The 27,998-nt window shown below is 46.3% G+C and overlaps 1 protein-coding gene across 4 annotated transcripts; it reads right to left on the reverse strand.

The window, feature by feature from the left end:
* Positions 1 to 421: 421 nt before the first annotated feature.
* On the reverse strand, positions 422 to 27,752 carry ANAPC13 (anaphase promoting complex subunit 13). 4 transcript variants are annotated; one of them, XM_063936973.1, is made up of 3 exons: positions 27,650 to 27,752; positions 23,143 to 23,248; positions 422 to 650 (listed from the first exon to the last, which is right to left on the reverse strand). In XM_063936973.1, exons 2-3 carry the CDS (start codon positions 23,239 to 23,241, stop codon positions 525 to 527), a joined length of 225 nt encoding a protein of 74 aa, XP_063793043.1. In that variant the 5' UTR covers positions 23,242 to 23,248; positions 27,650 to 27,752; the 3' UTR covers positions 422 to 524. The 4 variants fall into 4 exon arrangements, with proteins under 4 accessions (XP_063793043.1, XP_063793042.1, XP_063793044.1 ...); XM_063936972.1 differs by lacking the exon at positions 27,650 to 27,752 and adding an exon at positions 24,655 to 24,758; XM_063936974.1 differs by lacking the exon at positions 27,650 to 27,752 and adding an exon at positions 24,542 to 24,622.
* Positions 27,753 to 27,998: the final 246 nt, after the last annotated feature.

Genomic DNA, 27,998 nt, shown 5'->3' on the forward strand with positions numbered 1-27,998 from the left:
TATGCAGATTTGTGTCTATGCATAAATAAGTCTGTTTTCAGATGATCTTTTGCATCAAAGACAGGGCTGGTGCAAATGCGCATGGACCAGGATGTCAGCTATGAAGCCAAGTACACGGATAGCAACGCTCCAGCCATAGACGTGTAAAGGAAATATTTCTGTGCATGGAATGCAGAAGCAATTAGAACCAACTTGCCTTCACCTCTGCTACAGCCCCTCAGTACATGCAGGGGTATATCTACTAAGCCTTGGAGAAAACCAACCAGCTACCAATTATAACTTTACAATTACAGCCTGTCAGTTTTCAAACATGACAGTTAGGGGTTCATTGGCTGGTACTTTATCTCTCTCCAAGGCTTAGTACATATGCCCCTCAGTCACAATAATATGTATATTGTTTACCCTTACAAACACAAACCCACACCATGAATCAATTTATTTCCTAAAAAACAACAACAACAAAAAACAGTGAATAATTAGTCATTTCCTTTCGGTACTGTAAGAAACGATGAACTTAAGAACATTTAACTCCCTGACAATGGAATGTTTTCATGCAGATACTGTAGTGCCAGATCTGCCCATTTCATTTCCTGCTCTTTGACAGACTCCATTATTCCACCATTATCCTGTTCAGGCTCTGGAAGTTCATTCTGTAGAGGAAAACAAGAAATATTTTTTTTTTTTTTTTTAGTTTAGCAAGTAATCCCTCCGCAGCCACTTTACAAAAAATTTACGTAAATAAGTATTCCTCTGTAACATCATTCCAGATATATTATGTATTTAGTTATATTATACATTATCAATTGAAAATACACACAATATTAATCTTAACCATGCTTATTATTATACTGTAATGGTCAGATCATTTTTACAAGACAACTGATACAATATAATACAAATAAACATACAACTACAGGTGCAACATTTAATCAGGACACATCAGGTGCCCGGGGGAATTAGGGTGCATTGAGGAGTTAGACTGTGGGGTACAGTTAGCGGGGGGGGGGGGGGGGGGGGGGGGGGGGGTGTGTGTGTGTGTGTGTCAGGCTGCAGGAGGTTTAGGTGCTGCAGGGGGTAGTTTGGTTACAGGAGGGCTCAGTTATGGGCCCTACACACTGGTCGATACCAGTGAAAGATATGAACGATCTCGTTCATTAATGAACGAGATACCGTTCATATCTTTCAGTGTGTAGGGACCACCGATGAACAATGCGTGGCCCCGCGCTCGTTCATCGCTGGTGCCGGCTCGTTTAAACATGCAGGCCAATATGGACAATCTCGTCCATATTAGCATGCAGTGCTATGGGGCAGGGTGACGGGGGGAGTAAAGAAACCCGTCGCCGGGTCGCGCGTCTGCCGTATCGGCCGTCGGGCAGCTTGGCGGCGGGTCGCTATGTGTGTAGGGCCCATTAGGCTATGGGAGGGAGTCAGGCAGCAGGAGCTTTAGGATTAAGATTTTAGGCGGTGAGGGGTGGGAGGGTAAAATGACAGGATGCTGCTGTATGTACCACCGATAATCCGGGAAAACGGATAATCCAGCACAGTGCTGGAAACAAGGTTGCTGGATTATCGGTTGGTGTACCTGTATGTGCCTAACTGATCTTATTCTAAAATTGTCTTTTGATTACTGTGAGTTTGGTGGTCACCAAGATAAAGATAAAAAAAGAGTTGGAATCATAAATGGATTACAATAAAGTTTCTGCATTTTAGTTTTGCTGGAAATCAAGAATTTAACAGCAATATGCAGTTGCCACAAATAAACCACCATTAATCTCAGAAGTGAGTCAGCAGCATGTGGAAAGTCACACAATGCATGGTGACTTAAATTAGGGTAGATGTTATAACACCTAATCGTATCCTTTTGTTTGTAAATAGCTGATTAACATGTTATTCTTTACACATTTTGAAAGCCACCATCAGCCCCGTCAAAAACAGTACAGTATGTTGCAGATTACAGAAATTTGGGTTGGCTAGATGTACTTCAAACACACAATAACACTGTCACCAGGAACGTTTAGATCCTGTTCTTGTAAATGGTCCGAGTTCTTATTTGCCAATGCTTCTAAAGGTGGGTACACACTTAACGATATAGTGAACTATATCGCTCATTTTCCCCCTCCTTAGCGATACAGTTTACTATATCGTTAACGACCCTCTGTCTCGGTCGTGCATGCAGCTCAATTCATATTCATCGTCCAAAGCTGCATGGTCCAGCCGGCCATTGCCTAGTGTGTACACACCATAAGACTAAGTGAATTTATCAATGCTTCTAAGACAAAGCAAACGGTCCGAGTTCTTATTTGCCTGTGCTTCTAAGCGTGCATGCTGTGGAATCTATGACGTCTCACTCATGCCACTAGAACTCCTTCCAAGAGGGGCTGACCAAGGGAGGCTTTTTTTTTTATTTTTTTTTACTGTTTTGTCTCTCTGGAATAGTTTCCCATTCATCATGACTGTGTCCATCCACCCTGCATGGCAGGGAATCATTTTGTATGGATGTCACACTCTCTTTAAGTGATGGATAAATATAAGGGTTGGGGATGGAACCGGCAGCCGGGATCCTGAAAATCAGTATCGGCAGTGGGGCGAGCGCTAGAAAGCCCCTTGCGGGCTCGATGGCTCGCCACAGGTTCTTTTCCCACAAGTGGGGACAGCCCTGGCGCAGCTGTCGGCATTCTCAGCGGTCGGGATCCTGGGGTCTGTATTCTGACCGCCGGGATAGTAACTACATCCCAATATAATGCAGAATGCATTCCACGTCTTCCAAAATTATCTCTCCACATGTTCCCTATTTACCCTTATCATATGCTGTAGATAGCAAACAATCACATAACTCACAATGTTTACTGCATTGCCTCTCTCTTTGCAGAACAAGAGGTGAGAGAGACCTAACAACCCCCCCTCCCCCCCCCCCCAACCCCATTCCATGGGACACTGCAGCCCGCAGGTGTGGCAATGAGACAGTATTCAAAAACTGGGACATTTGGGAGGTATGCAACTGTCCTGAATCTTTCCCCCCTAGTCTCCTACACCATCTCCTCTCATCCCTCCCATTTCCCATCCACCCCTCTGCTTCCCTTCCGCTCCTCTCCTGTTACTCCACTTTCATTTCTCCGGCAGGGTCCACAGGATAACATTGGGATATGCTGGAGCGTCAACGGATTGGCACCAAATCGATCACAAGCTTTGTGGCCTCCCAGGATGCACCGGGCTCGTCCATATAATCCTGCCCACCGAATCAGTCAAATCAGTTTGTTTGTTTGTTTGTTTGGTGCGACAGGAGTCGGACCATGGTCACAGGGCTGCTGTATTTGGCAGCCCTAAGCTTTAATTTTGATTTATGTTTATAGTCTTACTATTTTTTGAGTGATCTTTCCTAACAGCGTCTTACACGCATATGGGAAAGAGTCGCTCCAACAACTCTCCGCCGGGTCGCAATGCTTACCCACGGTACAAGTGCTCTCTCGATGGGCGTCTGTGTCGGATATTACTAGCAGGTCCAGCAGACGTTACCAGGCTGTGGCCAGTGCACGGGGAGAAGGTAAGGCATCGGTTCCGCTTAGAAGGGGAATACGGACACAGCCGCACTGATTTGGGAGGAGACTACCAAACAGTAGCTGGCATGCCATCACAATGGGTGCTCTAGCGCTAGGCTTTAGGGAACATAAGGCGCCAGGATTAGTTTGAGGCCACGATCCCTAGGGTTGATGTCAGCAGTGGGGAGTCAGACGCTCTCCTGGTCGTCCCTCCCCCCAGTTCATGACCAGTTACCGTACGTCTCCCGCCATGAACTGATTACCTCACTTCCGTCTCAGACGCTACCACCTCGGTCGCAGCATATGCCGCTGCGGTTGTATACACTGAAGTTTACCGCTAACAGACTGGGTCGCAGACATGAGCGTCTGCATGCACCAACGTTTACGGAGCGTTTGTGTCCAATAAAAATACCAGAGCGGTAGTGTACACTAGTAGCGTCTGGATCCACTTAGTGGTTTCTAAACGTATTGATCGATCCTGGAAGTGGGGTGAGTCTCCCTGTATCCCACTCTACAGAGTAAGGGTTATACAGCACTAAATTTCTATCTACTGTGTTAGTATAAATAGTTAAGTTTAGTGCCTATTGCATATGAGTTTTGTACAATACTGTGGTTTTCTCCGCAATTGCGTCTGAATACATTAAAATAACTATATAGTACAGAAAACAGTAAATGTACGCCTACATACTTGAAATGTGTTTGTAGTTGATAATATGCTCTTATGACTAATATATATCATGTGGCTGACTGCTAGTGTGATTGCTGACTTTATATATGTTTGTCAGTGTTTTTTTCTGAACCTCAATGCTGGTGCTTGGGTTGGGGTCAGATTGATATCACTTTTATGCAATATAAAGTGTTTTCAGTCACATATTGTGTAGTATACTGTGGAAAAAGTTGATTATTTATCATGTGTAAGAGCGGCAAAGGTGACGAGGTTACATTAACACCAACACTCAAAACATGTTTATCCTGCAAGGTGGGGTTAATAACTCAATCTTTGGGAAATGATGGGTTATGTGCAAATTGTTTTTCATTTCAGCAGATTGCAAGGCAGATCCCTGTTCAACAACAAATAGATCCACCTTGGGCCATATTTGCACAGACCCTATCCAGTATAGCTGACAGGTTGGCCCCTACAGCTCCAACCGCAGGAATAGGGTACACTATTAACCCATACATGCAGCTCCCATCTTATGGTATAGCCCCTACAGCTTCTACAAGTCAACAAGCTGATAAACCAAGGGTAAATATATCATCTAATGCACAGGCCACACAGGATGATACAACAGATGATGACTCCATATACTCTACTTCACCATATGAAGAACAAATAGAGGGTTTCAGCTCAGAAGATATAGCTGAGTTAATTGGAGCAAAGAAGGCTATCCTGTCTCTAGAAGATTCGGTTGAGCAAGTAGTGAAAACTAAAGCACCTGTGTTTAAACGTCCCAAAACAGTGAGGGTTGCGTTTCCAGGGTCAGAGGAACTGACGGAAATTATGGAGGAACCTTGGGCTACGCCCAATAAGAAATATAGAATTCCAAAAAAAATGGGATTCTTACTACCCATTTCCAGCTGGGGACTGTTTAAAAAGAGAAGTGCCTCCTAAGGTAGATACGCAAGTCATTCGACTTGTGCAAAAATCTATTTTACCCTTGCCATCTACGTCATTAAATGACAGACAGAAGAGTGGATGGTTTTTTGAAAAACATATTTTCTCTGTCAGGGGCAGTCATAAGGCCTGCTATGGCCTCAGCCTGGATGGCAAAAGTGGTAGCTGAATGGGCTGAAGAATTAGAAAATGGCCTTTTAGCACCTACTAGGGAGCAGGAGTCCCATATAGCCCATATGAAACAGGCTGCGCTATTTCTAGAAGAAGCAGCAATGGATATGGGTACGATTGCTTCTAAAGCATCAGCCTTAACGGTAGCTGCTCGCAGAGCAATTTGGCTACGTACATGGAAAGCCGATTCAGAATCCAAAAAGTTTCTGGAAGCGTTGCCTTTTGTTGGGAACATTCTTTGTGGTAAGGAATTGACAGATATTCTGGAGTCAGAAGCTGAATCCAAGAAGGTTAAATTTCCCGCCAGTTATACTCCTAAACCTAAAGGCTCAGGATTTAGGCCATTTCGGTGGCAAGGTAAAAATAAATTTAAGCAAACCCAGCACAATAAGTCTGGTAAAACAAGGAACCAGTGGGCAACTAGAGGGTCAACTTCCAAACCAGAACAGAAACAGTCAGCCTGATGGTGCGGGCCTCCACTTGGGGGATTCCAAGGTAGGGGGCCGTCTTCTTCAGTTTGCACACATATGGCAGCAGTCGACAACAGACGCTTGGGTGCAAGAAGTGGTATCTCTGGGTTATGTTTTCCCATTCCAGAAGCAGCCTCCTCAAAGGTTTTTTTGTACCAGCCCGTCTCACATAGAGGCGAAGGCTAGGGCACTGCAAGAAGCAGTTCAGAAATTGCTTCAGTCTGGGGTAATTATTCCAGTACCTCCGGAACAACGGGGGCAGGGGTTTTACTCCAACCTATTTTTGGTCCAGAAGTCCAATGGGTCATTTCGACCCATCCTCAATCTCAACATGTTAAACAAATACATTTGGGTCCCAAGGTTCCATATGGAAACATTACGTTCCATAATTTTGGCCATGGAACCAGGGGATTACATGGTATCTCTGGATGTACAAGATGCTTACCTGCATGTGCCGACAGCATTGTCTCATCAGTGTTACCTCAGGTTCGCTATCCTCCAGCAACACTTTCAGTTCCAGGCCTTACCCTTTGGGTTAGCCACAGCCCCCAGAGTATTTACCAAGATCATGGTGGTTATGGCAGCTAATCTCCGCAAGCAGGGGTTAAGAATTTTTCCATACCTCGACGATCTTTTAATCCTGGCACAATCCCAGGAATTGCTCTTGAGCCATCTCCAACAGCCAATAACTTGTCTACAGAAACATGGATGGCTCAAATTGGGCAAAGTCGTCTCTGATTCCGTCGCAACGGATGATTCACTTTGGGGCTGTATTGGATTCAGGTCTGCAGAAAATAATTTTACCTGTGGAAAAGATATCCAAGGTGCAGCTAATGACTTGGGAGTTGTTGCACAGTCAAACAATATCAGTTCACACAGCAATGCGAGTAATGGGGTTGATGGTGTCAGCATTCGACATGGTGGAATATGCACAATTCCACTCAGGACCTTTACAGCATCTGATTCTGACCAGATGGAATGGAGTACATCAGTCAATAAAGAAACAAGTGATGGTACTTCCAGTAAAGGTAAATAGGTTGTTAGCCTGGTGGCTACAGACATCCCATCTAGACAAGGGGAGACCCTTTTGGATATCAGATTGGGAAATCCTGACAACAGATGCCAGTCTTCAGGGCTGGGGAGCAGTGTCCGGAAAATTATGGTTCCAGGGACAATGGACCAAAGAAGAAAGTTGCCTGCCAATAAATCTGTTGGAACTACGAGCCATATACAGGGCACTAATTCAGGCAAAGGACATTCTGCAAGGAAAACCAGTCCAGATCCGCTCGGACAATGCAACGGCAGTAGCGTACCTCAACCATCAGGGAGGAACTTGCAGCCAAAGAGCAATGAAGGAGGTAAGTCACATACTAAAGTGGGCAGAACTCCACCTTCCAGCATTGTCCGCAGTGTTCGTTCCAGGAGTCCTAAACTGGGAAGCGGACTTTCTCAGTCGACACACCATTCAAGCAACCGAATGGGCTCTACACTCGGAAGTATTTCAGACGCTAGTAGACAAGTGGGGATTGCCAGAGATAGATCTCATGGCGTCCCGTCTGAACCACAAAGTTCCAGCATATGGGTCAAGAACAAAAGACCCCGGAGCGAACCTTGTGGACGCACTGTCAGTGAAATGGGAATTTCATCTGGCTTATCTGTTTCCTACAATCTCCCTGCTACCCAGGGTGGTGAGGAAAATAAAACAAGCAAAAGGTGCCGTGATTCTAATAGCTCCGGCTTGGCCCAGAAGGCATTGGTACGTAGATCTGCAGAGGATGTCATTGGAGGCTCCAATTCTGCTCCCTCAACGTCCAGATCTACTAATGCAGGGTCCCTGTTGTCACAGGTAACTGGATCGGCTGTCTTTTACGGCGTGGCTGTTGAAACCTCTATCCTAAAATCAAGAGGTTTTTCACAACAGGTAATTCAAACAATGCTTAAAGCAAGGAAACCTTCGTCTGCTCGCATTTATCACTGAATATGGCAAGCCTATATTCATTGGTGCAGTGAAAGAAATGTGGATCCAAAATCTTTCAGAGTATCCATAATCTTAGATTTCCTTCAGCCAGGAATGGATAAGGGTTTGAAGGTGGCTTCCTTGAGAGTGCAAGTATCATCATTGACTGTATGGTTCCAAAAGAAAATTGCCACTTTACAGGATGTGCGTACTTTTTTCCAGGGAATGCAGCACATTCAACCACCTTTTGTTCCTCCTGCAGTGCCGTGGGATTTAAGTCTGGTTCTCAAAGCCCTTCAAGGGGCTCCATTTGAACCACTTAAAGAAGTGGATCTTAAATGGTTACCAGCTAAAGTACTCTTCCTACTGACTATGGCATCAGCTAGAAGAGTATCAGATTTAGGAGCACTATCATGTAAGTCTCCTTTTCTGATTTTTTATCCAGATAAAGCAGTTCTCAGAACGAAGTCTGGTTATCTTCCAAAAGGTGGTCTCCAAGTTTCACCTTAATGAAGAAATTGTAGTCCCGGCTTTTCAGGTATCGGGACTGTTTGCGGGAGAAGCGTCGCTGGACGTGGTCCTGCCATTAAAAATCTACGTAGATCGTACCAGTGCCATCAGAAAGACAGATTCTCTCTTCATTCTCTACGGATTTCATAAGAGGGGATGGCCTGCTACTAAACAGATGCTAGCAAGATGGCTTCGTCATGATTTCAGAAGCATACGGTCGAGCTGATCTCCCTGTTCCGGCTAATGTCTCTGCTCACTCTACACGTAAGGTAGGTCCTTCATGGGCAGCACAACATGGTGCTTCAGCAGAACAGATATGTAAGGCAGCCACATGGTCTACTATTAACACATCCATTAGACATTATGCCTTGGATACCTTTGCCTCTCATGACGCAGAATTCGGGCGAAAGGTTCTCCTGTCCAATCAGGAGCGTCCCCACCACTAAAAATTGCTTTGGGAAATCCCAATGTTATCCTGTGGATAACCTGTGGACCCTGCTGTAGAAATATAAGTTATGGTAATAACTTACAGTTGATAACGGTATTTCTATGTCCACAGATTTCAACAGGGATCCCAGCCTGATGCACCCGATTTGAGAATCTTTATACTCACTAACCTCTTCCTTCTTGCGTGGAAGGGTGTACATTTGTGTTCTTCTCGCCTGAATAGGATTCTACATAATGCTCCTGCCTAAATGCTTTGGAAACAACTGATTTAACCGAGTCAGTGGGCGGGATTATAAGGACTTGTGTTCACTCTAAGCTTCTTTCGCAGGGTGCTGCGCCCTGCCCCTTTTTTGAGTGACAGAATGCGCCCTACCCGTTTGTGCCCACCCTGCCAAGGACTGCCTACTCCCCGTCACGCTGTCACTTCTCCCCGTCCCTGCCGCGCTGTCACTTCCACTTCTCCCCCCCCCCCCGCCGCGCTGTTACTCCTCCCCCTGCCTTACTGATAGCTCTCAGCTAAAGGCAGAGACAGGGTCAGCGTGCAGCGGGGAGGAGCAGCCAATCAGAGCTTGCAGTGTCTCCCGCCAGTCCTCCGGCATGGTTTAATTCCCCCTCACCATGGCGCAGCGCGCTGACCTGGGCGCCGCCGTCAGCATCAAGAGACCGGCCCCGCTGACCCAGCACAGCGCCCTCCTCCGCAACGGTGAGTGCTGCTCTGCATCTGGTATGTGCTCGTCCTCCCCTCCCTCCTAGTGTTCTCTCCCTGGTGCAGTGTGCCTCAGTGCTCTCTCCCTGGTGCAGTGTGCCTCAGTGCTCTCTCCCTGGTGCAATGTGTATAACGTGCTCTTCCTGGCGCAGTGTGTATAGGAGGTTCTACCTGGTGCACTGTGTATAAGCGGCACTATTGTGTGGTATAATTTGATTTGGTACTATTATGTGGTCATGCCCCTTCCCCACGAAACAACGCCCTTACATTTTTGCTGCGTGCCGAAGGCGCGCACTGTCCATGCTTTCACCTATAGGAATGGGAGCACCAAGCATTATAGTATGTACGTAATTTTGCCCTTCTAACGTAAAAATGTGCCCTCACAAATGAAAAATGTGCCCTCACCGTGATCAGCACCCTGCCCTAAAAAAATCCTAGAGTGAACACTATGGACAAGCCCGGTGCATCCTGGGAGGCCACAAAGCTCATGATCGATTTGGTGCCAATCCGCTGACGCTCCAGCATATCCCAATGTTATCCTGTGGAAACCTGTGGACATAGGAGAAATACAGTTATCAACGGTAAATTCTTACCATAACGTATATTTATCTCTGCCCCACCATAGTTCTACTACCCCATCACTTAGCCACACTCTCTCCCTCCTCTCATCTAACCTCACATCCATCCACCAAATATTGAACTCCCTCTCTACCCACTGAGCTAGGCAGTTTCACTTCCTAGCTCAGGCACCCTACTCTCACTACTCACTACTCTCGCATCATCCCTGCCTCTCAAGTTAATCTCAACTGAATACTACAGCAACCCTAATAATCTCATTCACATCTCTCCCATAAACTCTCTTCCTTCCTCTTATGTCCTTTGGAATGCCAGACCTGTCTGAAACAAATTGGTCCCCACCCATGATCTTATCATCTCCAACTCCCTGAATCTTCTGTCAGAGGGGGAAACCTGGGTTTCCCCCTCTGATACTTCTCCCGCTTCTCTCCCCAATGGGCGGCCTCACATTCACACACACACCCCAGCCCAGGGGTTGACGTGGAGGTGGCGCTGGGGTACTTCTGTCCTCCGGTTACTCCTACCAACTCATACCACCAGAACCTCCCCTTACATTCTCTACAGTTCAGGTCCATGCTATATGCCTATTCCCCTTCGAGTAGCTGCCATTTACCATCCCCCTACCATTCCCCCCAAATTCCTCAATCACTTTGCTTCCTGGCTCACTCACTTCCTCTCCTCAGATATTCCCTCCATTATCTTAGGTGAATTCAACATTCCAATTGCTATCCCCACAAAATCCTCTGCCTCTAAACTTCTTAACCTCACATCATCGCTTGGTCTCTCCCAGTGGATCTCCTCACCCTCCCATGTGAGTGGGAACTCACTTTATATGGTCATCACTCACCGTTGTGATACTGCTAACTTCTCCAACTCCCATTCCCCCTCTCTGACCATTGCCTGCTCTCTTTTAACTTATCCTTCTCTGCTTCTCCATGTCTACCTCCCAAGGCTTCAATCGACAATGCTTTCTTATCCTCCCTGCTTGACTCACTTCTCTCTACTGTTCTCTCTCTCCTGAACAAGCCACTCCCCTATATAATGCCTCCCTTACTACTGCACTTGACTCTGTTGCTACAGCGACCAGTATTTACCCTCACAGATCAACGCCTCAACCCTGGCATTCTAAATTCACCAGATATATGCACAAATTGTTCACATACTGCTGAGCAGCAATGGAAGAGATCACGCTCTAAAGTAGAATTCCTCAATTTCAAATTTACGTTCTATTTCTACAGTGCTGCCCTTTGGATCTGAAAACAGTGATACTTCCAATAACTTCCTCTTCTCCCAATCTTTAAACCCCTAGCATCTCTTTGCCACTGTTAAGTCCCTCCTCTGCCAACCCCCATTCCCTGCCCTTGACTTTGCCACCTACTTCACAACCAAAATTGACTCCATACATCAGGACATCACATCCCAACAGACCCCCAACAACCTGTACCCTCCTTTCTCTGACAACCCCTCCCCACCCATCTCACCAACTCTGATTTTTCCCCTGTATCTGAAGATAAAGTAGCAGCCCTCATCTGACTCTCTCTCCTTTAGCCTCTTCTGCTTTCTCTCTCCTTCTGCCTGTTACCATCTTGCCCACCTCCTCAATCTCTCCCTCTCATCAGGCACTGTCTCCTCTGCCTTCAGGCATGCCCATCTCCCCTATTCTTAAAAAACCTACCCTTAATCCAGACACTTTCTCCAACTACCGACTCATCTCTCTCCTTCCCTTTGCGTCCAAACTTGTGTACTGTCAACAACTGCCTGTTTTTCTTTCCTCCCACTTCCTGCTTGACCCATTTCAGTTTGGCTTCCGTCCTCTCAACTCTACTGAAACAGCCCTGACGAAATGGAGTAGTTGTCAAAAGCAGCCAATAAACATCTAATACCTCTTTACCACGTGACCCAGCAATTTGCTGGGTCTAGCAAGATGGCCAATTCCCAGCCCTGACCCTGCTTGTGAGCATGGTCGTGGACACGAGACTTTGTCCTGGGTCGTTTATTTTCACCAGGGTTGGCTGGTTTAACCAGATTTTTTAATTATTTTAAAGCCACATTGGTTTATTTATTATGCTGTGACTACAGGCACGGCGCCGTGACTTCTTAAAAAAAGCCAATTACTGTATATGAGAATCCCCTAGTATCATTCCTCACGGTTGTTGCTTGTGGTCTTCAAGCATCTTCAGCTAGCGTAGAAAGAATTTTTCTTCTTTTGATTTAGTTCATTCAAAGCTTTGAAAATGCCTCTAAACTAGTGTTTTAATTAAAAATGTTTAATGCCAGTGGCATGTGGGTGGGGGGGGGGGGGGGGGGGGGGTGTGTGTGTGTGTGTGTGTGTGTTTCCCTGAAAAGTGCGTTTGCATGTTCCATTTTGTATTACTATCAAGATTTATTTAAATATAAAGTAATACGTAGGACTAACATTTACCTATTCTTATTTTTAACTATCTGAGTGTACTTTGTATCTTTTATTAAGTTTAGTCTGTCTACATATATTCAGATGTTATTGGAATAAAAAGCAGTAAAAAAAATATTTAATTTAAAGATGTAAAATAAATCATATCAAAGCCTAATAATTTTGGATTTGTAATGTGAGACAGCATTAAAATGCTTTCGGTGAGCAGGGCACCTAGTGTGGCTGCATTTTACATGCGCTCTAGATTTTGACACATGAAATCATCTTGCAATACTCTGAATTTAATCTCCCAGGCTGTTGGAGTTGCTTCCATACTCTGGAGAGGATACAGATGCTATTTCAGGTCTGGAGTCCCTGTCTATGTACTGGAGCCGAGCCTGTATCCCTTCAGACATCTATGACCGCCTTTAGGCATCTTAGGGAATGAAAACTAAGTATGATCCTTTCCTAAAGAAATCTGTTATATCTTCCCCTGAACTGCTGATCTTCCCTGTCGTGGCCAACTCACTTCTGCCTGTTGCAGTTGGGAATCTCTCCTGCCATGACTAGTATATCTCCGCCTGCTGCAGTTACAAAGCATGCAGATTTTCTTTCATGCTTCTGGTTCCTTTAAGTCTGACTGCGGATGTTGGCTGGAAATTGGGAAATGATTCATGCTAAGGTGTGCTGTTGAGAAGCTGCACTATCACCCTTATGGAGTGGTGTTACGCTACTTACCTGGGCTGTTGCCTGCCATCTGCAAGGACTTGGTTGTTGCAGCTATGCCTCCTGTGCAGAGAGGGCTCTGGTCCACGAGATCTCCACCCGTGGTCTGCCTGATACAAGCTCGGCCACTGATGGCGGCAGAGGACTGTCGAGTCCGCAACTCTGACCTGCTTTGTTTGAGCTCCTGGATCTGCTTAACGGTTGTGGTGATTCTGGAGTCTGCTGTGACACCTGAGGTCCTCCAGTGGCGGCTGACTGACGACCATCTGCTCAGGGCTGCAGTGACCTGCACATTTGGGAGCCCTGCCTCTGTGTCTGAAACTACTTATTCAACACATCTTTTGGACTCTTGTTACTCTTTAACCCAGTAATGGGGAACCTTTGGCACTCCAGCTGTTGTTGAACTACACATCCCAGCATACCCTGCTACAGTTTTGCTATTTGGCCATGCTAAATCTGTAGAAGGGCATGCTGGGATGTGTAGTTCAACAACAGCTGGAGTGCCAAAGGTTCCCAATCACTTCTTTAGCCCATTCTCCCTACTTCTGGACAGTTACTATACTAAAGCCCATCTACTGACCACAATAGCTTTTTTTGGTCTAATTTACTGGGAGACTTACGTATTTCTTTTTTCTCTCACATTTATTTTATTTACTGTATCCGTTTTCATTTGCCTTTGATTAGCCATTATATAAGCTTCACATTGTGTGTGCTTCCGTTTGCTGTGTCATACTGCCACCCTGTGGTCAATATTTCACATTACCACATTTATAGTTTCATATTGATATTTAAGCGCTCGTTTGGTTTAATTTCACTTAACAGCAGCACTGTGTTTACTATTAGGATTGTTAAACTGTCACAACTAAACCATGTAAAGTAATTATACAGATCTTTCACTGTGGGCATTTCTCCATCATTTGCTGTTTCAGACTGTCATTTTATGATCACTGTTCCAAATCACCCAGTTTACAGTGTTACAATGCTGTCTGAGCTAACTGACAGGTATCATCTTATACCATATTCACTGTGGTTTCTTTAACTTTGCAGTATGCTAACATAGGAGTCTTCCAAGTGGGAGAGTGTTTTCCTCCACTCCTCCCTGCTTCACGAGTGGTGGAGGTACAGTGTGTAGTGTCTAATATTGAAACACTGGTTAGCCAGCTGACAATGGGATTATTGACTATCTTGCTACATAGATAGCAACTTTAATCATATGTTATCTCGTTTGAGCCTTCACCCAGTCCATATGAATGATCAGCCCCCTTGTCTGGATGCCCCAACTCAGTTGCTGCATGGCATTGAGCTTAGTGCCCTAACCCCCTCCTGGTTTCCAACCGGAGTTTGTCGAGTCAGCGCCTTTGATTGAAGCTGTCACTATTACATTTGCCCTGACGCCTCATGTCTGTTCTGCACTGCCTAGTTTTGGAGGAAACCCTGCTTTTATCTACTTATGCCGCTTTCACATAGCAATGCCGGGTCACACCCGGGAATTGGAAACAAGTCCTTTCCGGGTGCCAATACGGGTCGTTGGGTCGAAAACACTAATGTCGACAGTCATTAGGTCAACAGGGTCACTAGATCGACGTGCTCATTAGGTCGACAGGTCAAAAGGTCGTCATGAGGTGTGTTTTTTTTTTTTTACTTTTTTTGGTGACGATTTCTCCGTAAAGTGATGGGGAACACCAATTAGTGCACCATGTCCCCTCGCATGGCTCGTGAGCTTCGGGAAAGGTACCTCGCTGCGCTCGGCACAGGTTACTATTCCCAATCGTAGCCCACATGGATCGTAAAGTATGAAAAAGATCATAAAATGAAAAGAAAAAAAAAGTGAAAAACTCATGTCGACCTAGTACATGTCGACCTAATGACCATGTTGACCTAATGCATGTCGACCAATAGTGGTTGACCTAATGACGTATCCCGGTGAACGGGACCCTGGTCGCATCGACCTGGTAACTCATTCACACTGCACCTGACCCGTTAATAACCCTTCTTTATTCCCGGGTTGAAATACAGGGTCAGACAACCCGGGAATTTGGGAGTGACCCCTTTCACACCACACAGTGACCCGCGTCGACCCGGCAATATACCGGGTTGATACCGGGTCATTTGTGTAGTGTGAAAGTGGTATTAGATGATCAGAATTTGCACTTTGATATTGGGATTCTCCTCAGTGGACTGTACAAAGCAGGGACCAACATGGCTGTATCAACACATACTTTCAAATTTTCTACCCACCTAATGAGATGTTGCATTCATTCAAAAGAAGGAATGGATTATTCCCTTGAACTGACTATACAGTATACCATTTCCACTTAGAGATCCCATAGGCTCTGTTACTTAATTATGTGGCTACTTGCTTTTACTCTCATGGTCTTTTATGCTGGACCAATCCTTATTATTCCGAGTAAGACAATTGATACTGGATCTTCTTTTGAGTTTTGACACATTGGATAATGTTACTCAGCTGAGGTTATTTCCTTATTGTAACTTATTTTATTACCTCTAATTTCTTTGATGACCCTATATTATTAGTCCTTGCACAGTATGACTAGGGGTTTTACTTACCGGTATGTAGACCACTGTATTATTTTGATTTTGAGGCCTTTTAGGCATTGATTGCAAGTTCATGTCTCTTATATCATCTTACATTTGTTTTCTGTTATATTTTAGTAGTACATAGCACCACAAATAAATTATTTTAGGGTCTTGCTTTAGCATAAATCCACATTTTCAAAACAGCAAAAATAGGATTCTACACACTATCAACTTGCATAAAATGCACAAAAAGTGTATGAATAATATGGCAGCTTGCTAAAACTCACCAATCTGAAAACTAGACAACGTGTAACACATAAGAGAACTCCTGAATTTATTTATATCAGGAAGGAGACCCCTACCCCCACTATGTTTTCCAGAGATAGGAGAAGGGGGGCGGCCATAGGCGTTTCTATAATGGGTGTAGTGTGTGCGGTGCACACGGGCCACCACATCCGGGAGACCCACACCGCACCCACATAGTATACTTACTCCCCGGAGTCACGCGGCAGTGCAGGCACAAATGACTTTGAAAATGGCTGCCGCGGCCATTTACAAGTAATTTGCGCATGTCGACTGGAGATGTCCCCAAGACAAGGCATGAGCGCCATGTTCCCGGAGACCTGCACATACGCAGTAGACTGGCAGAGTCTACTAGGTGCTGGAGAGGAGGGGGCCCGCAACGGAGGCTGCACGCGGGTCCCCATTTCTCTTAAAACACCCCTAGGGGCAGGCAATCTCTGGACTAAAAATAAGATTTTACTTACCGATAAATCTATTTCTCGTAGTCCGTAGTGGATGCTGGGACTCCGTAAGGACCATGGGGGATATAGCGGCTCCGCAGGAGACAGGGCACAATAATAAAAGCTTTAGGATCAGGTGGTGTGCACTGGCTCCTCCCCCTATGACCCTCCTCCAAGCCTCAGTTAGGATACTGTGCCCGGACGAGCGTGCATAATAAGGAAGGATATTGAATCCCGGGTAAGACTCATACCAGCCACACCAATCACACCGTACAACCTGTGATCTGAACCCAGTTAACAGTATGATAACAACGAAGGAGCCTCTGAAAAGACGGCTCACAACAAGAATAACCCGATTTTTGTAACAATAACTATGTACAAGTATTGCAGACAATCCGCACTTGGGATGGGCGCCCAGCATCCACTACGGACTACGAGAAATAGATTTATCGGTAAGTAAAATCTTATTTTCTCTGACGTCCTAGTGGATGCTGGGACTCCGTAAGGACCATGGGGATTATACCAAAGCTCCCAAACGGGCGGGAGAGTGCGGATGACCCTGCAGCACCGAATGAGAGAACTCCATGTCCTCCTCAGCCAGGGTATCAAATTTGTAGAATTTAGCAAGCGTGTTTTCCCCTGACCAAGTAACTGCTCGGCAAAGTTGTAAAGCCGAGACCCCTCGGGCAGTCGCCCAAGATGAGCCCCCTTCCTTTTGGAATGGGCTTTTACAGATTTTGGCTGTGGCAGGCCTGCCACAGAATGTGTAAACTGAATTGTATTACAAATCCAGCGAGCAATCGTCTGCTTAGAAGCAGGAGCACCCATCTTGATGGGTGCATACAGGCTAAACAGCGAGTCAGATTTTCTGACTCCAGCCGTCCTGGAAACATATTTTTCAGGGCCCTGACAACGTCAAGTAACTTGGAGTCCTCCAAGTCCCTAGTACCCGCAGGTACCACAATAGGTTGGTTCATGTGAAAAACAGAAAACACCTTAAGGAGAAATTGAGGATGAGTCCTCAATTCTGCCCTGTCAGAATGAAAAATTAAGTAAGGGCTTTATATATGATAAAGCCGCCAATTCTGACACACGCCTGGCTGAAGCCAGGGCTAATAAAATATCTCACATGGAAGGTGACGATGCTAAGTCCACAGTGGTGAGTGGTTCAAACCAATGTGACTTTAGGAAACTCAAAACAACATTGAGATCCCAAGGTGCCACTGGGGCACAAAAGGAGGCTGTATATGCAGTACCCCTTTTACCAACATCTGAACGTCAGGCACTAAAGCCAGTTCTTTCTGGAAGAAATTCGACAGGGCCGAAATTTGAACCTTAATGGACCCTAATTTTAGGCCCATAGACAGTCCTGTTTTCAGGAAATGTAGGAAAACGACCCAGTTGGAATTCCTCTGTAGGGGCCTTCTTGGCCTCACACCACGCAACATATCTTCACCAAATGCGGTGAAAATGTTTTGCGGTTACATCCTTCCTGTCTTCGACCAGGGTAGGGATGACTTCATCTGGAATGCCCTTTCAGGATCCGGCGTTCAACCGCCATGCCGTCAAACGCGGCCGCGGTAAGTCTTGGAACAGACAAGGCCCCTGCTGGAGCAGGTCCTTTCTTAAAGGTAGAGGCCACGGGTCTTCCGTGAACATCTCTTGAAGTTTCGGGTACCAAGTCCTTCTTGGCCAATCCGGAACCACGAGTATCGTTCTTACTCATCTCCCTCTTATGATTCTCAGTACTTTTGGTATGAGAGGCATAGGAGGGAACACATACTCTGACTGGTACACCCACAGTGTTACCAGAGCGTCCACCGCTATTGCCTGAGGGTCCCTTGACCTGGCGCAATATCTGTCTAGTTTTTTGTTCAGGCGGGACGCCATCATGTCCACCTTTGGTTTTTCCCAACGGTTTACAATCATGTGGAAGACTTCCCGATGAAGTCCCCACTCTCCCGGGTGGAGGTCATGCCTGCTGAGGAAGTCTGCTTCCCAGTTTTCCACTCCCGGAATGAACACTGCTGAGAGTGTTATCACATGATTTTTCGCCCAGCGAAGAATCCTTGTAGTTTCTGCCATTTCCCTCCTGCTTCTTGTGCCGCCCTGTCTGTTTACGTGGGCGACTGCCGTGATGTTGTCCCACTGGATCAATACCGGCTGACCTTGAAGCAGAGGTCTTGCTAAGCTTAGAGCATTGTAAATTGCCCTTAGCTCCAGTATATTTATGTGGAGAGAAGTCTCCACACTTGATCACACTCTCTGGAAATTTTTTCCTTGTGTGACTGCTCCCCAGCCACTCAGGCTGGCATCCGTGGTCACCAGGACCCAGTCCTGAATGCCGAATCTGCGGCCCTTTCATAGATGAGCACTCTGCAGCCACCGCAGAAGAAACACCCTTGTCCTTGGAGACAGGGTTATCCGCTGATGCATCTGAAGATGCGATCCGGACCATTTTTCCAGCAGATCCCACGGAAAGGTTCTTGCGTGAAATCTACCGAATGGGATCGCTTTGTAAGAAACCACCATTTTTCACAGGATCCTTGTGCAATGATGCACTGATACTTTTCCTGGTTTTAGGAGGTTCCTGACTAGCTCGGATAACTCCCTGGCTTTCTTCTCCGGGAGAAAACATCCTTTTCTGGACTGTGTCCAGAATCATCCCTAGGAACAGTAGACGTGTCGTCGGAAAAAACTGCGATTTTGGAATATTTAGAATCCACTCGTGCTGTCGTAGAACTACTTAAGATAGTGCTACTCCGACCTCCAACTGTTCTCTGGACCTTGCCCTTATCAGGAAAGCGTCCATATTTCTTTTAAGAAGAATCATCATTTCGGCCATTACCTTGGTAAAGACCCGGGGTGCCGTGGACAATCCAAACGGCAGCGTCTGAACTGATAGTGACGGTTCTGTACCACGAACCTGAGGTACCCTTGGTGAGAAGGCAAATTTGGACATGTAGGTAAGCGTCCCTGATATCCAGTGACACCATATCGTCCCCTTCTTCCTGGTTCGCTATCACTACTCTGAGTGACTCCATCTTGATTTGAACGCTTGTATGTAAGTGTTCAAATATTTCAGATCTCACCGAGCCGTCTGGCTTCAGTACCACAATATAGTGTGGAATAATACCCCTTCCCTTGTTGTAGAAGGGGTACTTTGATTATCACCTGCTGGGAATACAGCCTGTGAATTGTTCCCAATACTGCCTCCCTGTCGGAGGGAGACGTTGGTAAAGCAGACTTCAGGAACTTGTGAGGGGGAGACGTCTCGAATTTCCAATGTACACCTGGGATACTACGTGTAGGATCCAGGAGTCCACTTGTGAGTGAGCCCCCTGCGTGCTGAAACTCTTGAGATGACCCCCTACCGCACCTGAGTCCGCTTGTACGGCCCCAGCGTCATGCTGCGGACTTGGCAGAAGCTGTGGAGGGCTTCTGTTCCTGGGAATGGGCTGCCTGCTGCAGTCTTCTTCCCTTTCCTCTACCCCTGGGCAGATATGACTGGCCCTTTTGCCCGCCTGCCCTTATGGGGACGAAAGGACTGAGACTGAAAAGACTGTGTCCTTTTCTGCTGAGATGTGACTTGGGGTAACAAAAGGTGGATTTTTCAGCTGTTGCCATGGCCACCAGGTCCGATGGACCGCCCCTTTATACGGCAATACTTCCATGTGCCGTCTGGAATCTGCATCACCTGACCACTGTCGTGTCTTCGTCTGGCAGATATGGACATCACATTTACTCTTGATGCCAGAATGCAAATATCCCTCTGCGCATCTCGCATATATAGAAATGCATCTATAGTCAATAAAATCTTGTCCCTGTCAAGGGTATCAATATTTTCAGTCAGGAAATCCGACCAAGCCCCCTCAGCGCTGCACATCCAGGCTGAGGCGATTGCTGGTCGTAGTATAACACCAGTATGTGTGTATATACTTTTAGGATATTTTTCAGCTTCCTATCAGCTGGCTCCTTGAGGTCTGCCGTATCTGGAGACGGTAACGCCCCTTGTTTTTATAAGCGTGTGAGCGCCTTATCCACCCTAAGGTGTGTTTCCCAACTCGCCCTAACTTCTGGCGGGAAAGGGTATACCGCCAATAATTTTCTATCGGAGGAAACCCACGTATCATCACACACTTCATTTAATTTATCTGATTCAGGAAAAACTACAAGTAGTTTATTCACACCCTACATAATACCCTTATTTGTGGTACTTGTAGTATCAGAAATATGTAACACCTCCTTCATTGCCCTTAACATGAAACGTGTGGCCCTAAAGGAAAATACGTTTGTTTCTTCACCGTCGACACTGGAGTCAGTGTCCGTGTCTGTGTCGACCGACTGAGGTAAATGGGCGTTTTTACAAGCCCCTGACGGTGTCTGAGACGCCTGGACAGGTACTAATTTGTTTGCCGGCCGTCTCATGTCGTCAACCGACCTTGCAGCGTGTTGACATTATCACGTAATTCCTAAATAAGCCATCCATTCCAGTGTCGACTCCCTAGAGAGTGACATCACCAATACAGGCAATTTGCTCCGCCTCCTCACCAACATCGTCCTCCTACATGTCGACACACACGTACCGACACACATCACACACACAGGGAATGCTCTGATAGAGGACAGGACCCCACTAGCCCTTTGGGGAGACAGAGGGAGAGTTTGCCAGCACACACCAAAAACGCTATAATTATACAGGGACAACCCCTTATACAAGTGTTTTCCCTTATAGCATTTTTATATATGTAATCATATCGCCAAATAAGTGCCCCCCCTCTCTGTTGTAACCCTGTTTCTGTAGTGCAGTGCAGGGGAGAGCCTGGGAGCCTTCCTCACAGCAGAGCTGAGCAGGAAAATGGCGCCGTGTGCTGAGGAGAATAGGCCCCGCCCCCTTTTCGGCGGGCTCTTCTCCCGGAGTTTGTGAGATCTGGCAGGGGTTAAATACATCCATATAGCCTCAAGGGCTATATGTGATGTATTTTAGCCATAAAAAGGTATTATACATTGCTGCCCAGGGCGCCCCCCCCAGCGCCCTGCACCCTCAGTGACAGTTGGTGACTGTTGGTGAAGTGTGCTGACAACAATGGCGCACAGCTGCAGTGCTGTGCGCTACCTTATGAAGACTGAAAGTCTTCTGCCGCCTGTTTCTGGACCTCTGGACCTCTTCAACTTCGGCATCTGCAAGGGGGGTCGGCGGCACGGCTCCGGGACCGGACTCCATGGCTGGGCCTGTGTTCGATCCCTCTGGAGCTAATGGTGTCCAGTAGCCTAAGAAGCAAATCCATCCTGCACGCAGGTGACTTTACTTCTCTCCCCTAAGTCCCTCGTAGCAGTGAGCCTGTTGCCAGCAGGACTCACTGAAAATAAAAAACCTAACTTAAACTTTTATTCTAAGCAGCTCAGGAGAGCCACCTAGATTGCACCCTTCTCGTCGGGCACAAAAATCTAACTGAGGCTTGGAGGAGGGTCATAGGGGGAGGAGCCAGTGCACACCACCTGATCCTAAAGCTTTTATTATTGTGCCCTGTCTCCTGCGGAGCCGCTATATCCCCCATGGTCCTTACGGAGTCCCAGCATCCACTAGGACGTCAGAGAAAAATGATTTCTGTAGCGTATATAGTTATAGTCTGGTACTCATACTGAACATCAGACACTTGGGGGGAGAGATGTATCATACCTTCTAAAGAGTAGAGAAGTGGACAAGAGGAGAAACTGCCCATAGCAACCAATCAGCTTGCTTCTACCTATTATTTTATAGAAAGCACTTGATAAATTATAACAAGAAGCTAATTAGTTGCTATGGAAATGCCACCACTGTTTTCCCCCATCATTTAAAAGAGGGTACTCCCTTTTTCAAAGAGTGTATCACTAGTTTCCAGCATGGGGGAGATAGAGCACTTTAAGGGTCCCTTGATTAATCCCCAGCTTTGCACAGTTTTCTGTGCTGCTAGGATCTGCCCCCTCAGTTATTTCACAGTGCACCAGCACATGTAGTATATGTGTGATTTTCAACCCTTTAAAACTTCTGAAGTAGGACATATCCTTTTCACTTTTGAGATATATTCTGAGGAGTAGTCACACCTCTTCATAGCACTTAAGGGGTTAAGAGACCTGTGCAAACAGAGTGCAGCTGATCCAATTGTGCATTTAAACTCAAACTACACTGCAATATGAATATACCTAATGGAAAGCCAAGTAATACAGGAACATGGTGGGGTATTGTAAACACATTATGGAAATTAGAACCTGCAAATTCATGGAACTGACTGAGGTTAAATATGCCCACACCCTAGAACGATCGTAGGAGCGATGCATACAATTTTGACATATTGGATCAATATATTGTTAGTAAAAGTGCAAATCGTTTGCATTTCACTAACAATAATGATCCGATGCGTGGCCCCGTGGGTCGTTTGACATATCTTTAGATCTTTCCTGTAGCAGGGAAGATCTGAAGCCATCGTTAGTGACTGCATGCTCCTGGATGTGGCAACTCCTCAGATCTTGATATCTATCTTATGTGTATGCACAAAATTGTTTGTCCAGGACTGCAGGGTAGCTGCCAGGGAGTTCAAGGGAAATCATTAAAGGACTTGCATCTTTTGCAAGTCGTTGTAGTGTGTCGGCACATTAAGCCTCCCCGACACAAAAAATTGCAAACCACTTATGCAGAGTATAAAGAAGACATCAAAAACATATAAACATTTTAGCAAATGCTACTACCACTTAACAAATTAGGTGACATTTTCTTTTACCAATGGAATGGTTACATCTTCATATGGCAATTTATCTTCTTTCCAAGCATCATCAACCAAATCTAAAATACGCCCATCTCTTTGAATTTCGCTATCCATTGAAGACCTAAATATAAATAAGAGTTAAAGAACCAGTACAAGACTTGTATAAAGACTGCAATAATGTGTTATAACAAAGGATTTACTGTATGGTTCAATTTTTTGTATTTATTTTTAGGTATGCATACAAAACAGCTCCAAACTTTCAGAAGATGGAATTCTGTATAGTTCAGTTTTTGTTTAATGATGTATCATATAGAAAAACGAAAAAATGTTTGTTTTAAGTTAGTCTTAAAGTAGCACTTTTTGTGCTACTTTAAGACTCAGCCTTATTGTCATTTGTGCACCTTACCAGCACCCCACATATAAAGTATATCCATAGATGTTAATTCAGCACCACATGGTTCCTAAATATAACTTGTATTTCATAGGCACAAAGTATGCCAAGTCCCACATTAAAATCATGAAGTGAAAGAGTAGGCTCCAACCTAACAGAGGTCATCTTATCATGGTAGATTATTTGATCAAAATGTGAATGTAGAACATGTTGTTTACCCTACAGCTGGGTACACACTAGATGATATGTTGCCTGATCCCACGGATCACCGCAACATTTTGGGTATATCGTTTAGTGTGTACCCAAGATATGCACACTCCTGCGGGGTTGCTTGCAACATCCCCCGTCAGCCCTGCAACAGGGCTGACAGGGGATACCGCTAGCGATAACATGCACAATGCACATGGCTCCACCCTGTTGGACCCAGCATCGACAAGAGCCTTCGCACGCGTGCTCCAGAAAAGGGGATGTGGTTTCATGATGGGAGAGTTAGGGTTATATGTATGTGGTATATACAGTCAGGATATATGTATGTGGTATATATAATACAGGGTATATGTATGTGGTATACACAGTAACAGTACAGCCAGGGCTAGTGCATTGGGTAACCACTGCAAAATAAGATTGTGCTACTGTGTGGTGTAATGTGAATAGTTGGTAGTATTGCGTGTCCCTTGTGAGACCACATACCCTTTTTGCGTCTTTATAGGGTATGGGAGGGAGGGTGAAAATGTATAGTAACATAACACCACACACAGTACCCCTTACAGGTAATGCCTACAGTAATGCTGCTTATGCATAATGCCCACAGGAGTGCCCCTTACGCATACACTTACACTCCCATCACCTGGTAAGACAGTTAATGAGGGATGGGGTTGCACTAAGTACAGATAGGACATAAGTATGTGGTATATTCAGTAACAGTAAAGCACAGAGCAACTGGGCTGGATGCTACACACACGATGATAAAACACCCACCTCCTGATCTCACAGGTCCTCTCTCCCGCTGTACCCTGTGCCCACCTGGTTTTAGCACCTTCCTCCTCGTCACCTCCCAGAGGTGCACAGTTCCCGGCGTGTGTCCTTCTACCAGACAACCTTCCCCACCCGCACTTTCCGTTAGCCGGGTTACTCACCTCTCCGGGTACCGAAGAGAGAGTGCCAGGGTAACCAGGATCTGCAACTTCCGGGTAACGGGTCACGTGATCATCTAGTATCCAGCCGGGGCCTACACGTTAAACGCGACTTCCGGGTTGATCACATGATCCGCTACCAGGCAGTACGGTAGTACTGGCTGCTGTTGATTGCGGCTTGTAACTATACTAGCGGCCTACAAGAGCGGATGGGTGCAGTCATATAAGACGGCGCTCTAGGGTCAGTGCGGCCGCGTCCACAGTCCGCAGCGCCCTGCTTTCAAGCCACTGCCAGCAGTACTAGCAAAGCAGGCAAGAGAAAAAAAAAAGGGAGAGATGACATGGAGGGGTGACATGGCCTTGGTGTCTGGATTACCTAGTTGGCCATTGCTTAACAATAGAAGTGAAGGGTTGTCCACTTTTTCAGTAACATGGAGAATAACACCATATGCAGGAGTCTCCCGGACATTCTTTTAGAACCCTTTGTTCCCTACACTTCTTGCCTTGTTACATCGTCTTTGTGCCATTCTTCCTCTACCAAAGAAGTATTACTACCAAATCCAGGGCCGAAACTAGGATTTTCATCACCCGGGGCAAGGCGGTAATTTGCCACCCGCCCCCACCCCCCACCTTAAAAAAAAAACAACCACAAAAAAACATGCAAACAAACAGTCAGACTAAAATAATTATACAGTATTATAAAAAAATAAAAATAAAAAAGGGGATACTATTGGACAATATTCCCCTATGTGCCCCAACTGCCCTAAGCGTTACATGCCCCCCCAGCAGCATGTTCCACTACATGCCCCCCCCTGTGTGTCTCCATACATTGCACTATGTCACTGCACTACATTCCCATATCCACTGCATTACATCACTCGTACAACATCCCCTACATACTGAACTACATCACTACACTACAGCGTGTCTTCTCAATGGTGTGTAGGTGGCAGCTTGTTATCGGTTGGTGCTGGCCAGGCAGCATGGATCATAGCCTGCTTAAAAACACAGCACCAACAGCTCACCTCTATAGCTTGCACAGTTCACTGCATGCTAGTTGCAGCACTGCATGGCAAAGAAGAGAGTTTAAGACAGTAGCCAGCATAGGAGAAATCCTAGGTACTGGAGCTCATCCGCACAGCGTCAGAGCCAACTGTGGGCAGACAGGTAGGTCAGAGACATTGCCCCGGGAGTAGTCTGCTGTCTCACTGGAGCAGCACAGCACTGCTGGTAAAAACAAAAAACCCTGTTCCTCTGTAACTCCTCGGCACCCCCTCAATTCCTGCACCCGGGGCGCATGCCCCCTTAGCCCCCCCCTAGTTACGGCCCTGCCCAATCACCCGCATTCTTTCACAGATGCGCCGACTACTTTTGCCACACTGGGGTTGATTAGCCATGGCTCAGTGGCAAACGCAGGATTGTGAAAGCGGGGTTTCCAAACAATTGGTTACAGGCCAATAAAATAATGGTCTGTAACAAATGAAAGGGTTTTCTTAAAATTATCATTTAACTTGTATACTATGGAACCATGTAGTAATTAAAATGAATTCTCTAGCTGCTAGTGCCTAATCTTAACCTCCCCCTTAGTGCCTAAACACCCCCCCCCTGTGTTGCCTAAATCTAACCCCCCTCCCTGCATCCTATCCTCCCTCCCCGCAGCCTAACCCTAACTCCCCCCACTGCCTACAGCCTAAGCCTAATCACCCCCCTCCCGCAGCCTAACCCTAACCTCCCCAGTGTAGCCTACACCTAACATTCCCCCACCAGCAACCCCCTCCCCAGTCCCAGACAGACACATCAACATCCCCCACCCCCATAGACAGACAGTGTAGCACCATTATTCCCCCCCCCCCCCCGTAGACAGACAGCGTAGCACCATTATTCTCATACCCCCCATAGACTGCGTAGCACCATTATTCTCACCCCCCCCATAGATAGCGTAGCACCATTATCCCCCCCCCCCATGGACAGACAGCGTAGCACCATTATTCCCCTCACAGACAATGTGGCACCATTATTCTCACCCCCACCCCATAGACAGACAGCATACTAGCGTAGCACCATTCCCTCCACCCCACCCATAGTCAGGACAGCACCATCATTTCCCCCCCACATAGACAAACATAAAAGTACCAGCGCTGCCCCTGCCGTATGTCTCACCTGGCTGCTCCACGGAGCCACAGAGAGACCATCGTTGCCTGGCCGGGACGGTGAAGCAGCAACGCCGGCTTCAGCGCCTCTATCGTTTCACAGCAGCACGTGAGAGGACCTGCAGTGCTCCTCCTACGTGCCAGGCCAGCCTCGCGAAGGGCAGTAAGTGACTGTCTGTGAGACACTGCGAGGCTGGGCGCTTATAGAAAGAAAAAAAAACTCAGCTCCTCCGCACTAGATCAGCGACCAGAGGGGGTTTCTAGGTACTTGGAATCCCCCCCCCTGCGTGTGTGGCTCATTTGTTATTTGTGTCTGGTGTTGGGGTAAAGGGCCGTTTTCACGGGCCGATTTGGGGAGAGACGTGTTCTGAGCGGTTCGCTCAGCACACATCTCTCCCCACGCTCAGCACAGCGCGATGTGTGCTGAGAGTGCGGGGGAAGATGGGGCAGGCCCTCTTTTCACCCAGCAGGTAAAGTGAGCGACCTGCAGCCAATCTAGCACCATCAATAGCGCATCGCTATCGCTGTGGGGGGTACACACGGAGTGATCGCTGCTTAAAATCTAAGCAATCTAGTCAGATTGCTTAGATTTTAAGCAACGATCACTCCGTGAGTACCCCCCTTTAAGTGTAGTATAGCACAATACTAAATCCAACATGTTATACCAGGGGTCAGGGAACTTTTTTAACCCAAAATATATTTAGATACGCCGACGTTACCCCCTTGATTTGAACGGAAGGAAATCATATATTATTGTGCATATATACACAGGTTATCACTGTTTATATGGCATTTCTGAGGAGATACTGTGTGTATATATACATGTGCACAAACAAGGATGCACTCACCATACTTCTCCAGGGTGAAATTGATAGATTTTAATCCAGACAGCACATACTCACAAACAGAAAGTCAACGTTTCTGCTCACAGCAGATCCTTTGTCAAGACCAGGTTGCCATCTCCCTAGCACTGCTCTGAATAGTGAAACCACATATACCCTTGGTGCAGCCACCCCCCCCCCCCCCCCCCAATCATCCAATTAGCAGCATGAACAAACAGGCCATCATTAAACTAATATCAGCCAGCTGTCACAGGATAAAGCCAAATACATATACACAGCACAAACCAGACACACACAAGGTGGCCACAATGAGTTGTTTTAAAATCAATTCATGTGTGTGTCTGGTTTGTGCTGT

The sequence above is a fragment of the Pseudophryne corroboree genome, chromosome 8 (assembly GCF_028390025.1).
Source record: "Pseudophryne corroboree isolate aPseCor3 chromosome 8, aPseCor3.hap2, whole genome shotgun sequence".
Classification (NCBI taxonomy): domain Eukaryota; kingdom Metazoa; phylum Chordata; class Amphibia; order Anura; family Myobatrachidae; genus Pseudophryne; species Pseudophryne corroboree.

Bases quoted from the DNA above. Each gene is read 5' to 3' on its own strand.
- ANAPC13 (XM_063936973.1), bottom strand. From the start codon at position 23,241: ATGGATAGCGAAATTCAAAGAGATGGGCGTATTTTAGATTTGGTTGAT. The intron at 651-23,142 runs GTAAAAGAAAAT...TTTCCTCTACAG, and splicing joins AAGATGTAACCATTCCATTG to AATGAACTTCCAGAGCCTGA.